Source organism: Alnus glutinosa, chromosome 2, assembly GCF_958979055.1.
Source record: "Alnus glutinosa chromosome 2, dhAlnGlut1.1, whole genome shotgun sequence".
In the NCBI taxonomy this organism is placed as follows: domain Eukaryota; kingdom Viridiplantae; phylum Streptophyta; class Magnoliopsida; order Fagales; family Betulaceae; genus Alnus; species Alnus glutinosa.
The window spans coordinates 23,939,750-23,954,635 of record NC_084887.1 but is presented as its reverse complement, the minus strand read 5'-3'; the positions used below and the strand labels follow the sequence as shown (position 1 = coordinate 23,954,635).

Here is a 14,886-nt window from a genome sequence, read left to right as displayed (position 1 = left end):
GTACGTTTGTTTCTTCAAAAAGATTTTTAAAGTTAAATTATAAGAAAATGATGTAATTTTTGAATGAATGGCGTATCTTCCGTATATTATCCACCATGATCACCATATGTACAGTTTATTGATCAATTCCATGGGTACTGTCCTACCCGCGCGCTTCATTGGTTATATTATACCATTCGTACTTTTGCAAGTGGTAGCCAGCGAATCGTCCATAATGACTGCGAGGGATATTTCTGCTTATAATTAATACAGGAAATTCTTTTAGAGCATTCCTAATAGTCTCACCAAAATAGTTTTTTAGCTATTTTGGTGAGCCAATTTGATAAAAATCTTAAAAAACTACTCTCAGCAGCCTCACCATTTTAACCAAAAAAATTTGATGACTTTTGCTCCAAATATAGTGTTTTATAATTGGTCGGTGCAACAAGTGTAATGTGGCGAGTGGCATAGAATTAATTCCCAAGCAAGTTATATATATATATATATATATATATATATATATATAGCACTTTTGATTCCGAGGGGTTTTCTCTTCTAATTTTGGGGAAAGTAGGGTCTTCCACTTACTTGAGAACGAAAATTATTCCCTTCACATGCTTAGCCACAAAGATAATATTTTATTTTGCAAGATTTGCAGGTCTAATTCATGTTCATTGCATTTTGGCAACAATTCCATTCAAAACAGTACTAGCTAGCTTAAAGCAATGGACCAAAAACAAGGAAACACTGTAACCAATATATAGTATACAATCTAACGAATGGGAAACAGTCTCTAAAAGCGTCTTCTAATGTTCGGCAAAGAAAAGAAAAAGTTGATCGATGGTAGTACTGTATATAAAGGAAAAGTTTATCTACATTTCTTAATGCCATAAAAGTCTCAAGGCCACGTGTTAATTTGCTCGCCTCTAATTTAGTTTGGTTGTAATATAAATTTAATGATTAATTTTTATTTTTATTTTTTATTTTTAATTTAAATTTTTAAAACAAGTGATTATTTAACATAATATCAGAATAAAGATTATGAATTTAAACTTTATATTTGTCATTTATTTTTTATTTTAATTAAATATTTTACGTGTTTAAGTCTAATACACGTAAAAATAGTGTTAAAATATAATTAAATTCATCGTTACCTACCATAGGCAACTACCGACAAATGTGAACGAGAATGGCTGAAATTTATTAGGTAAAAGAAAGGTACGGTAAACGGGCTAGCCCCCGTCCACAATTAACTTTAACATTGCTGCCGGGGCAAAATTTTCCCTCGGAAGAGATTGTAGAGAATTTTAGCATCGTCATTTATATAGATCAGAAACTTGAACCTTTAAAAGAGGTATCCAATTCTTTCAGCTCCATATAATCCATATATGGCAACCAAGAGGAAAAGCTTGAAGCTTCAGCCTCGAACAGCTCGTTCAATGTTTCCTTTCCACCGAAGTGATGAGCTGGTATGGCTGTCCTTCCCCGACCTCCCCCAAGAAGATATTATTCCACAAGATCTGATACTGGATCAACGTCCCTCAGTAGTAGGCGCCAACAAAATTGGAAAAGGCCTCCCACATAGAATATTATCTACTCCGAAAAATGGTGAAGCAAATACTAGTAATGATAAGAAGATTGTGCGTAGGGACACTGAACAAAAAAGAAGGCTGCAAATGGCCATTCTCAATGAATCACTTCGGTCGCTGCTCCCTGTCGAGATGATTCAGGTCAGGAACCTCTCTCTCGCCTCATTTTCTTCCTTCCTTCATGTCATATAACTTTACTAGGATTTCACACAACTTTAGGGTTTTGTTGATGGGGTTTTAGGGAAAGCGTTCAGTGGCGGATCATATGAGCGAGGCAGTGAATTATATCAAATACCTGAAGAATAAGATCGAAGAATTGAGTGGCAGGAGGAATGAGCTTAGAAGTTTATGTAATTTGGGTGTTCTTCACAGTCCTGGAAAAGAAAGGTCAGATAATTGTCTTCTGGACCGTGTTATGGTCAACCCTTGTTGGGGAAGAGTGGAGATTATAGTGACTAGCAATGTGAAAGAGGAAGGTTTGCTTCTATCAAAGGTGTTTGAAATCTTGCTCGAAGAAGGATTTAGCGTGGTTAGCTGCGTTTCAACTAAAGCAAATGAAAGGTTATTTTACTATATTCAGTCCGAGGTATATCTACAAATATATTTTGATCAATAATTCATTTATTTATAGGTTTAGGGTTTACAGAATTATATCGATCTAACGGCTAAAACCTTTCTCCTGCAGGTCAATAATGATTTCGAGGGCCTTGATCTACCTGCGGTGCAACGGAAATTGAATGATCTCATCTTGTCATCAAGACGCGCTTCTGAAAGTGAGAATATCTTGTATCCACTTGTGGAGAAGCACTACTGATCCCTTGATCTGAACCCTAAATTAACTCGGTGTTCTTTTCGCACTTTACTGGTTTCTTTTCTAAAAATTCCAAAATGTAAAAAAGTTAATATATCTCTTCTAAAACCCTTTAGAAGCAGTTTTCAAGAGGACTATTTCAGCTTGGTGTAGATAGGTATCAATCGTTTGCATGATTAGCTAAAGACTTCCAGATCTGACTGTTAAACTGCATGCTATTTTGTCTTAGATTGCATATTTGATTGAAGTGCATTCATATAGCAGATAGACTACATTGGACACTCAAATCATAAGACTACAAGAAATTTGGTCATTAGCGACCAAATTTTTATCAACGACGCACAGGTCATTACCGACGACATATTTTTTTGTATTGTGCTTAATTAGCTTATTCAAATGATGGACAACTTAGCATCTCCTTCCCCATAAGGACTGAAGATAAAGTTAATTATTGCTTCAATATGTTATACAACTGGGTTGATTCATATATTTACCTATCTGGAAAAGAAGCTGCTTTTGTACTGAGAATAATTTCAACTTCTGGATGTTGTGAATTCTGCATTTGCAAGCTAGCCTTGTTAATTAGTAAAGACCCCCAGTGGACCAAGTCCAATATACACATATATCCGGTTCGTAGTAAAATTCATTAGTTTGTAAATATGACATACATTTCCTGATACTGTTAGCAATTACCTTATTAAAATATATATTTTTAGTATGTATTTTTGGGCAAAACTCCAAAATCTATTTCTTACTCAATCTATGATATGTGTTCTAGTTCTTCTGCATGCTTATACGCGTAGTGATCTATAAGATGTTTCACATTTCCTTAATGTCATACATTCTATTTCATTTGTTGTTGTTGGTTTTCTTCTTTTGTTCATTTGAAGGAACATTAATTAAGTGACTTGGTTTTTCCCGTTGAAAGTAAAAAGAAATTTGTGTTCGATTAATGTCCTGATATGACAATGAACTATAATAATCTCTAGGGTATAACGGTTTATGACGCCATTTTCACAAAGTTTATGGTGATCATAACATCCATAGGAGAAGGATATTTCTCCAGGAAGTCAAGCTGAAAAACTCAACCGCCTTAAGTAGTAATAATACTAAACTTCCTCTAAGATTTAGTTGTATGAAAAATAAGAACATTACTAAAGTTCGTCTGTATTGTTAATTCTTTGGTGTGTATATATATATATATATATATATATATATATATATATATCCTTGTTAATCATGTTTTGCACTATGGTTAGTTGTAGTACTCTTTACTGACTGTTGTTCTTGTGTTTTGGCTTTGCATTGGCTCTTTGGTTTGGGCTCATTGGTTGGTTTGTTTGTTTGTTTTTTTTTTTTTTTTTTTGAGAAAGCTGTTAGTATGTCAGCTTAATTAATTTGTTTGTTGCTGTTCCTTGCTATTCTGCTAAGAGCTAACTGCCTGCTTGAATTTTTTATCCAAGCTTTTGCTGATATTGCCTACTTGCTGTTCCTTGTTAATCATGTTTTACGCAATGATTAATAGATTATTATTCATCCAAAAACCAAAAGAAAAATGAGAATTGCTAAAGAGAGAGTAGTTGACCGGCTAGACTGAAGAATAGGGGTAGGGCCTGAATTTAATTTTATCCCCTTTTCAAAGGTAGGGGCGCCCATTCTAAAGGCTCTTTTTGCTGGGTTGGTTGTGGGCATAGAGAGACAAAGATCTTCTCAATTTTATATGAAATAGATAATATTTATTTTATGTTCAGATTTAAGAATTTGGTGCATCTAGCGGTATATATGATGTTAATCTTGTCACTTTTTCTTTTTCTTTTATTTTTTTATTTTTATATATAAAAAAAAATTAAATGGTTTGACATTATCTACACTGTTAGACGCACTAACTTTAAATCTTGAATATGAAATAGGTAGTATCTATTTCATTTAAAAATTGAAAGGATTCTTGTCTGGCATAAGGGTGGAGAGTGAGCATTGTAGTAAAGATTGTATATATATGCCTTATATCTCAGTGTCATTATTGATCAACCCAACATTCTGCCTTGAACAACTTCTCTCTCCCTTCTAGTGTAACGACCCACCCCCAACGACACAATATTATTCACTTTTGACTCTTTGAACCAGTCTTCTCAGGAGGTCACTCATCCTGGTACTACTCTCACAAAAGCACGTTTAACTGCAGAGTTCTGATAGGTTCATGGTCATCACGGCTTTAAAACGCTTATATCCAGAAAGTTGTGTTTATACATATAAGCACATCCCAATTCCCATGCAATGTGAGACGTCACAATCACTCATTCTTAGGACCCAGCATCTCCGCTGATAGCCATCATGGGCTTGTGCATGCTCCCCCCATCTTAGGTTAGACAATGACTTTGATACCATTTGTAACGACCTACCCCAAACGACATAATATTGTCCGCTTTTGGCTGCTCCAAACTAGACTTTCTAGGAGGTCACCAATCCTGGTACTACTTTCGCAGAATGACGCACGGCTTTAAAACGCTTATATCCATAAACGTGTGTTTATACATATAAACACATTCCAATTTCCATGCAATGTGAGACGTCACAATCACTCTTTCTTAGGATCCAGCATATCCGCTGACAGCCATCATGGGCTTGTGCATGCTCTCCCCATCTTAGGTTAGGCAATGACTTTGATACCATTTGTAACGACTCACCCCCATCGACACAATATTGTCCGCTTTTGGCTCCCCCGAACTAGACTTTCTAGGAGGTCACAAATCCTGGTACTACTTTCGCATAATGACGCTTAACTGCGGAGTTCTGATAGGTTCATGGCCATCACAGCTTTAAAACGCGTTGTGTCAAGAAGCGTGTGTTTATACATATAAGCATCTCCCAATTTCTAGGCGATGTGGGACGTCATATCTAGAGAGAAGCTTAGAACTTTTTATGGTTCTTCTCCAAACCTTTGTGGTTCTTCTCCGCCTCCTCGTGAGTGCCTCGTGGGGAGGAAGTATGGCCTACATCCTCCTCCCCTCTCCTCATATTCCTTGTTTTTGTCCCCTATTTTCACTACAAAAATAATTGACTTTTGTGACTGACTTTTAGTGACCCGCCAGGATGTCTGAAAGGTCACTAAACACCAGTGACGTGACATTAGTGACCTTTCTACAATATCATTAATCAATACGTCAGTATTTAGGATTTAGTGGCGTGTCATTGGTTGAATAACCACTGTATGTATAGTGGCGTGTTGTTTTGCACTACATATATTGCTTGTGCATGCTTGCTTACTTATTATTCAATATTAATTTAATGTGCATGCATGCTTACTAATTATTTTTATACAATGTGCATGCATGCTTAGTTATACAATATTACTTTTGTGCAAGCATGCTTACTTACAATATTACTTGTGCATGGTTAATTACTTACAATATTGCATGTGCATACTTACTTATTATATATAATTTTTTTTATACAATATTAAGTATTCTATTTTTGTATTTATAAATTAATAACACATGGTTAATTACTTATGGTTGTATAACATATTATATAATATATAATATGTTATACAAGTATATTAATTATATATTAATACTTAATATATGAAAACATTTAAAGAGTAAAAAGATTTAATTTAATTACAATCTCTACATTAAGTTATTTAATCCTAACTAAAATAATTAGTATAAATAATCATTATTTAAACTAAATAAAATTTTTTACTAAAAAAAAATACAATTTTGTGGCGCCACTAAATTGTAGTGTGTTAATCAGACATGCCCCCAAATTGTGACGTGTCAATTTGACACGCCGCTAAATTGTGGTGTGTCAATCAGACATGTCACCAATTTAGTGGCGTTTCAGATTTAACATGCAATTAATTATTTCAGTGATATGTTACTTTTGACACGCCACTAATTGCAGAGTTTTTAGTAGGTTTTTTTTTTTTTTCCACAATTTTTCTCCCTCTTTTCCTCCATTGTTCCTCTTCCGAGGCAGATGCTCGATGCTCCACCTGGCTCTCCACCATAAAGCCACCGCACCAAGCCTCTCTTCTAATCCTTCTAGGGCTATGGAGGTTTTTTGTTTTCAACCTGGCTTAGATCTAGTGGAGCTTTTGTTCTCCTAGTCTTTCTAGGGCTATGTAGCTTTGGGTTTCCTAGTCATTCTAGGGCTATAGAGTTTTTGTGTGTGTGTGTGTGTGTGTGTGTTTTTATTTTTTATTTTTAATTGCTTTAGGCAGGAAGGCTAACACAAGACGTCTCGTAGGGAATTGACCTCTCCGCCCGTGTCGTCGGCGAAAGTTTGGCTGAGCTTTCTTCTTCTATATCTACTTTTGAGGCTATATATATGTTTTTCCGCCGGTTCCTGCAAGACACGTGCAGTTTCTCTTTCCATGTCGACTTGTGTTGAGTGCTTTCTATAGTTTTATTTTTTCTTTATTTTTTTAGAGTAGTTTTCGAAAGTCCGCATGTTAAATTTGCAGATATTACTGAACTTTTTATGGCTTGTTAGCTAGATACCCATTTTTTCTTTGTTAGGGGTGCTTTATTGTTAAAGAGTGGTTTAAACACCTGTCCTTGTAATATTTGTTTATTTGTAGGCAGTACCAAAGTCAGATTTTTCTGACTTAGTGTGTAGGGTGTCGATGTGCCTTTATTCACTGTATTTGCCTTCGGGCCTCTTCAGATTAATGCATGGTAGCTCCGGTTATTTTGTTAAAAAAAAAAAAATCATAAAATCATAAAATTCTAACATTCCAACTCATTTGCTGTACAATGATACTAAATGCAGCTAGTCAGCAATCAACAACAAATAAAATGTTACTGGCTAGCTGCTACCGTATGCATCTGTTTTGTATTTATTTTTCCATTTTTTTTCCAAAATAAAATTCAAGTAATATATTAACCGCTCAATTTTTTATTTTTATTTTTATTTTTTATTTTTGACATTGTATCATATAATTTATTAAAAATAAATAAATATACAACAAACTCTAGAAATATTGTTCTACTCAAATTAGAATTTATGACCTTATCTTTGAGACCCTATCTCTGATGAGGTAGATAGATTGCCAATAAATTCCCAATTATTTATTTGGAATTGTTTTTATAACCACTTGCTATGGATAGAAATTTCATACAAACCGGTTTGTAGAAAATTTTCTGTGGCCTACATATAAAATTGACATTTGTCTTTTGGCATGTGAGAATCACATGTTTTAATAGCATGTACTTCTCACATGCTTTTTTAATATCATTAATAAAACAACATGTGCTTATCACATGCTTAAAGGACACATGTCAATCTTATATGTGGATTGTAAAAAATTTTCTACGACCTGGTTTGTAGAAAATTTCTATCCACTTGCTATATCTTATGATTCAAGTGTTTGATCAAAATTGAAGCATAAAGATTGGACCTTTCTTGCTATGTTGTTGTTGGCCTCACTGAGCTGGGCCTGAGTTTTTTGTTGGTACAAATGAAGGTCAACTGGGGGTGGCCGAACCACACCCTGGTTGGCCATAGGAGGTGGCTCGAGCCACTCCTTGGCCAGAATGGGGTGGCCGGCCACCCCATGGCAAAAATGGGGATGGCCGCCCACCCCATTTTTCTGTTATTCTAATTTTATTTTTATTTTTTTCTCATCTTAGGTGGCTTGAAAACATAAGCATTACCTATGACATGTTGCCACATGGCTAACGAGATAGGTGTCGATATTCTAAGGTGGGTGGCGTAGAGGTCTGTTAAAAAAATGGACGGAGGACTGGGGAAAGGATCAATTGGGTTTTTTCATTAACGATAGGTACCACCTATGATACTTTTTGAAACAGATGCGGTGATTTGATTTAGTGCTTAACCACATGTACCTCTGAATCATTTAACCCTACTTTTTAATAGGGTTAATAGAGAATATTTTGATTCTCACATATATTATTCAAAATGCATATGAGAATTATGTGCTTTAAAGACAAATAACAATTTAACAGACTGAATTTGAGAAAATAATTCTTTTAAAAATTCTTTCAAGCTAATTTGAAAGAAATTTTATCCAATTTTACCAATTATCAACCCGAACCAGTCTTTATTTAAAGCTTGAGCTCAATTGGGAAAAGCCAACCATGTAAATCCATGGGAAAAAAAAAAAAAAAAACAAAAGTCCTAGTGATAAAATTGAATATTGTGCATATATGTGAGTTCTTGTCATAAATCTCCAAGTTTATATGGTTTCTGGAAGGGAGGTACATGTGAGCGAATATTAACCACCCACGCATAAATGCGAAGGCGCATGCGGATGCGCATGCGGATGCGGTTACCAAAAACCATTAGCCACATATGCAAAAGCAGATAACTGTTTTAGGTTATGCGAAAGTGGTTAATAACCACACTGTATACCCTTTATATATAATATATATATTTATATTTTATATTGTGCAGCAGGTGTTGTAGATGGTTAGGTTGGCTGTATTACTTTCTCATGTAACACATGGACAAAAAAGCAAAAGTAACGTGAAATCAATATATTTAAAAATATTGGGGCTTACAAAGAATTTAGATAAGCCCAAAACACTAAAAATGGGCCTAAGTTATTTTCAAAATTTGTTAAAATATGCCATAATAGAGACCCCAAGAAGATCCAAAAAGACTAAAATAAGATCAAAAGACCAATTACCTAATATGCAGATAGCAGATAATAACCGTACGGATGTTGTTAGTAAAAACATGATGCAGATATTTAAAAATGGTCTTCGCATTTTGCAAATGCGGCTGCGGATATTACAAATAACCACATCCACATCTATATGTACACCCCTAGTTTCTAGTGAAGCGAGGACTCCGATGAGGGAAAAGTAATAGTCTTTTGTTGAATATTTACTACACTGACTTACTTTTTTGAAAGGTTTCATCTTCGCCTCAATCTGGCAATCTGCATCTTTCCCAACAAACTAACGTTACTCTTCTACAATTCTTTTACAACTTGTTGATACGTGTTAGTATGTGGTTATAGGCCGCATGTCCACCGCTAAAAAAATTAAAACACCATCTAATCGCATGCTATTAAATAAAGATCAATGAAATTAGCAATTCTTATAACCCTTTTTTTACGGGTTTTTTGGTTTAATGGAAATTTAAAGGAGAAACAGAGAGAAATTTAAAGTATTACAATGTCCTTTGGGAACAAACACCTGACACATATACCATTAGGTAATGGCGGCCAATATTTAACTTTAATTAGAAACAACATACTAAGTCGTTTGAATAATTAAGGGTAGCTTAGTAATTACATCAATTTCTGGAAAAACTGTGCTTTTTTATATCGTATAAATATAGATACGAGTAAAATAAAATAAAAAACAAACAGCCTGCGAACGATTTCATACTTTCATCGGCGTGATGGAGGATGACAAGGCCCAACTAAATTGCCGCAGCGTTGGGCTTTATTAATTGGTGAAATCTGAGCAGCTTGGGTTTAAATATTACACCATTTACAGATGGTGTAAATATTACAACAACCAGCAGTGATTAGCCTCTCTTGCATTTTGGGCCAATTAACTAAGCTCTCTTTTCTGAGTCAGGAAATAGTTTCGATTTCAAAACGTTAATTGAAGAAAAAAAATAATAAAATAAAAATCACTGGATTAATGTTGACCAAACAACAACAACTAGTGGATTATTGATATTTTTGTCTTCTTAGCTCTTTTGATAGTTAGATAATCATTGAGATTGACAAAAGGGCAAATCAATGTGCTCACAAAATTGTTCCCTTGCCCCTACCACCATTGCTAACTTTTTCACTGATTTGTATTTTTTTTTTGTTAGATCTCCATCTTGATAGTTGGCAAAGATTCACTATTGGTAGTGTATTTTTGACTTTGTAATGTTTCTTATTCGTATTTGTTATGGAGCTTTGTTATCTGCACATTTAATAATATTTGTATACACAATATTATACAAATACTTATATTTAGTGTGGAACTTAATGCATATAGAATGGGTCCTACAATATCTGTACAAATAACAAATGTCTATTTGTACAAACACACATTGTACACGTACTAATAATAGGTGTGAGAAGAAGCACACTTTTTCTCTCTCTCTCTCTCTCTCACTCAATCACTGCTTCACTGATCTATTAAATTTCTCAAACCTTTAGACAAGGAAACACAGAATGACAAGTAAATGGAATCTGAAAGGAAACCTCTGTGAGGCACTACTTCAAAGACCCTAGAATCCCCCTCTAGGCGGCCGGCTACTTCCTTTTCACCCAGCTCACTTAATTATCTTTTTATCCGCTAGCTATGTTAGATATTGTTCCTTCCAAAGGTTATAAGTGAGGTTTCACAGACTAATTTATATTTTATATATATATACAGCGTTAAAATAATCCTCAAGAATGTCTAATAAAAAAAATTAAAATGTGACATTTCCAATGAGAAACAATCACTAGAAAACAAAAACAGGAGGGCCTCCTTTTCAAAAAAAAAAAAAAAAAACATGAGGGCCTCTAAACAGCCTAAGCATGCATGTTCTTAATATATATTAAACAACAAATTCCTTGACTTCTTCTAAGGCTGCCCTTTGTCTCCACCATAGGACTCCTTCCTCTTGCTTTGAAATATCCGATGTATTTGCTTTCTTCTTGTTTATCAGACAATTTTCATCAATCTGCACTCTCGGATCCCGCAGCATTTAAATCAATTCAATTTGTATCATGCTTCCTCCCATGAGGAAGATGACCTGGAGATGCTTTTGTTGCATCTCAGGTGAAGAGCAACCGGAGAGCAGGTATGCCTTATTAGATTATTTTGATTTATGCAATTGTCAAATTATTAAACTTTTTTTTTTTTAATAAATTTTTAATTTTTTCAACTTCCTTTTTTTTTTCTTTAGTGTATGCAAGAATAGGGATTATCCATGGGAAATATACTCTCTTAAGGAGCTACTTCAAGCAACAAACAACTTCCATCAGGACAACAAGATTGGTGAAGGCGGGTTTGGAAGTGTTTATTGGGGTCGAACAAGTAAAGGCGTTGAGGCAATTATGTCCATCTCTTTCTCTTAATTATAGGAGGATTTTGTGTGGTTTTCCATGCAAAACAATTATATACAATTTTTTGTTTTTTTTGTTTTCGTGATATTGAATTAACCAAGCTGATCATCTTCCAGATTGCTGTTAAACGACTAAAGGCAATGAGTGCGAAGGCAGAGATGGAGTTTGCTGTGGAAGTTGAAATTCTTGGCAGGGTGAGGCATAAGAATCTGTTGGGTTTGAGGGGATTTTACGCTGGTGGGGATGAGAGGCTAATTGTCTATGATTACATGCCTAATCATAGCTTGATCACCCATTTGCATGGCCACCTCGCTGAAGATTGTCTGCTAGATTGGTCTCGGAGAATGAGCATAGTCATTGGATCAGCAGAAGGTTTGGCGTAAGTATACATTCTTTTTTTTCTTTTCTTTTTTATTTTTTTTTTAGAGGAAAAATGATACATCTACTTATCAAATTAAAGTTCCATTAAAAACGAAACTCTTTCCAACTATTCAATCACTGGCCAAAAATTAAGAGTTGACGGATGCTTTTGGAAAACTCGTGAAAGATGTTATTTTCCCAGAATTTCATGATGATCGATGTTTACTATTAGTACCAAAACCCACAATAGTTTCAAGACCGCCTTCCAAGAAAGAGTCATGCAACAAAGGGAGAAGGTTAGAAGGGTTCACCGGAATGATCCGGCCGGTGAAGTCGCTTCCACACCCATGTTAGAAAAGATGAGGTAAAAATTTAATTGTAATGACGTACCGAGGGCCGTAGGGGTTGAATCGCATACGTCCGAAGCTCTCCCTTGGCTCCATATATAGACCGACACCCTCTAGGTTTTAATTAGGAGGAATCCATCCAAAAGTCCGTTTCTGATGTGGAGATTTACACTAGGTTAAATTCTGGGTTTCAAATTATTCAGCCTTGAATGTTTTCAATGTGTTGATTTTGCAATAGTACTTTGTCTTTGATATTTATGTATGATTTCATTGTTAAGGTACTTGCACCATGAGGCCAATCCTCATATAATTCACCGAGACATCAAGGCAAGTAATGTCCTCCTAGACACTGAATTTGAAGCAAAAGTCGCTGATTTTGGTTTTGCAAAGCTAATTCCAGCCGGTGTTAGTCATCTGACTACAAGAGTAAAGGGAACCCTGGGATATTTGGCTCCTGAATATGCCATGTGGGGGAAGGTTTCTGAGAGCTGCGATGTCTATAGCTTTGGTATTTTACTTCTAGAGATAATTAGTGCAAAAAAGCCATTAGAAAAACTCCCCGGTGGAGTCAAGCGCGATATTGTGCAATGGGTCACACCCTATATCCAAAGGGGTGCACTAAATCATATTGCTGACCCAAGGTTGAAGGGAAAGTTTGATCGAGATCAGCTTAAATCGGTGGTCATAATTGCATTGAGATGCACAGATAGCAACCCTGAGATCCGGCCGAGCATGATAGAGGTGGTGGAGTGGCTCAACGGTGGCATCGGCATCGGGAGGAGCACAAAAGAGGTATCTTATGTGGAAGACATAGTTGATGAGGCAGACGAAGAAAAAGAACAAAAGGGATACCAATTTTGAAGGGTTTGGAATGGAACCATTTGAAGTAAGTGAGTGCCGCATGCATGGGTTCCCAATTAAATCGAAAATGAGATCGATATTCTAGATTTATTTTGTGAAATTGTAAGATTCTTTTTACAAGTCATGTAACTAAGCAATGTGAAAGACAATTTCCAAGGTACACATCGGAGATCAAGAGGTACGATACATTTCATCAATTTTATTTTGTTTGTTTGTCTGTTTTCATTGGATTTATTATAATTAAGACATAGTCATTGCCTTTGTGAAGAAACAGTACTACTAATTTTATAAGTTGCTTATATACTTGCCCTTGGCTGCATATATATGACATATAAAATTCAGGGTCATTATAACGTTCATCATCTCCAACAAATGCTTTAAACCCCAAATTCTTTAAAGTTTAGTTAATAAAATGGTGAAAGAGCACTCCACCGGATTCTTAATTTATAAATACACAACAAATCATAAATGTTTATATGTTGCTACAGTGCTTGTCTATTTTTAGGCAAATACTGTAGCTTGTCAACTTCATTTTTTAAGCCCTTAATTCCGACTATTTTTAATTGGTTGTCACCATTTCCTAGAGGTAATTATTCCAATGCTTAATTCAGTAAACTGGACTTTTTTTAAAGAGAAAAAAATATGAAAGAGAATGGTTAATTAGAGCATATCGACCTCATACGTAGGAGAGTTATTCTATTTTCATTTATAAAAAAGAGTAATTCTACATATTACTCTTGTATCCTTCTTTCTGTCCTTCGAAACAGTAGAAATTGGGCTTACGGGAATACCAAAATGAGATTCCCGCCTTTTAGCCCTTTTTTTTTTGGTTGCTTACCTTCCGCCGAGAACATCGAAGAGGTCAAGATGTTGTCATTCAAGGTGATAGTTCTCCAACGTAGTTTTCTCACTTGGCCCGTGTGATCGCTTTGAGAGGTTAAGCAGGTTTATTAGAAGTTTTGACGTAGATAGGGTCCATTACGTCGAGGGCCAAAGGCCCAATAATACAAATTAATACCTGGCATACCACTGGGTAATGGCCAGTATTTAACTTTAGAAACAACATAGTACTTGTTTAATATATACAAGGTGAACGGAAGGGAGGTCGAGATAGGTTAAATGTCTCTTTATTTTTTAAAAGTTTAAGCTGATAAAAATAGGTATTTGGTGGCCCCTCTCAACTATCTTGCTACTGCCAGCTTTGCTTGTACTACAAGCCTACCCGGTCTCAAGGAAAACAATGACGGCATATCATAATCTAATTGAAGCTAATGTAATATTTGACAAAATTAGACGAAAGTTTAGTACATAGACTTATTTGCTATTTTTCTATACACCTAGCTCTCATAACATTTTTAACCCGCAATGAGCTAGCTTATTGCAAATCGATCTAACCACACTATCTAATTTTACATTTTTTTTTGTCCTAAAAAATTAAATAGCCTACTAACCGTTTCATCCACGTGAGATTTGCCCAACCGAGGACCACTAGGCCCAACTAATTAAATTGCCTCAGCCTTGGGATGTATTAATTGGTGAAATATGAGCTGAGCTTGGGTTTAAATATTAGACAACAGCTAGACTATTTACAGATGTACTAGCTAGAAACGGGCTATGACAAAAATAATTAACCAGCAATGAGTAGCCAAGGGATTATTACCGTGTCTTGCATTTTGGGCCAATTAACTACGCTAGCTTACGATCTTTTCCAAGTCAGAAAATAGTTTGGATTTGAAAAACCTTAATTCAAAAATAAAAAAGATAAAAAAAAGCCCCGGATTCATGACCAAATAACAACTAAAAAAAATGCTACACATATTCGTAAGGGTTAATTCTTTAGTATTGTTTACGGACGTAACAATGGTAATCATGCATTTTCATTTATTACTCTATTTAATAATAATTTTT

The 14,886-nt window shown here is 35.1% G+C and overlaps 2 protein-coding genes across 2 annotated transcripts; both read left to right on the top strand.

Annotated features, from left to right (window-relative positions):
• The first annotated feature begins 1,203 nt into the window (after positions 1-1,203).
• On the top strand, positions 1,204-2,457 carry LOC133861582 (transcription factor bHLH36-like). The gene is made up of 3 exons (XM_062297375.1): positions 1,204-1,709; positions 1,810-2,154; positions 2,254-2,457. Exons 1-3 carry the CDS (start codon positions 1,368-1,370, stop codon positions 2,380-2,382), a joined length of 816 nt encoding a protein of 271 aa, XP_062153359.1. The 5' UTR covers positions 1,204-1,367; the 3' UTR covers positions 2,383-2,457.
• An 8,457-nt stretch (positions 2,458-10,914) lies between these two features.
• LOC133861059 (PTI1-like tyrosine-protein kinase At3g15890) lies at positions 10,915-13,180 on the top strand. The gene is made up of 4 exons (XM_062296756.1): positions 10,915-11,145; positions 11,251-11,395; positions 11,527-11,789; positions 12,396-13,180. The coding sequence occupies exons 1-4, from the start codon at positions 11,072-11,074 to the stop codon at positions 12,976-12,978; spliced, it is 1,065 nt and encodes a 354-aa protein (XP_062152740.1). The 5' UTR covers positions 10,915-11,071; the 3' UTR covers positions 12,979-13,180.
• Positions 13,181-14,886: the final 1,706 nt, after the last annotated feature.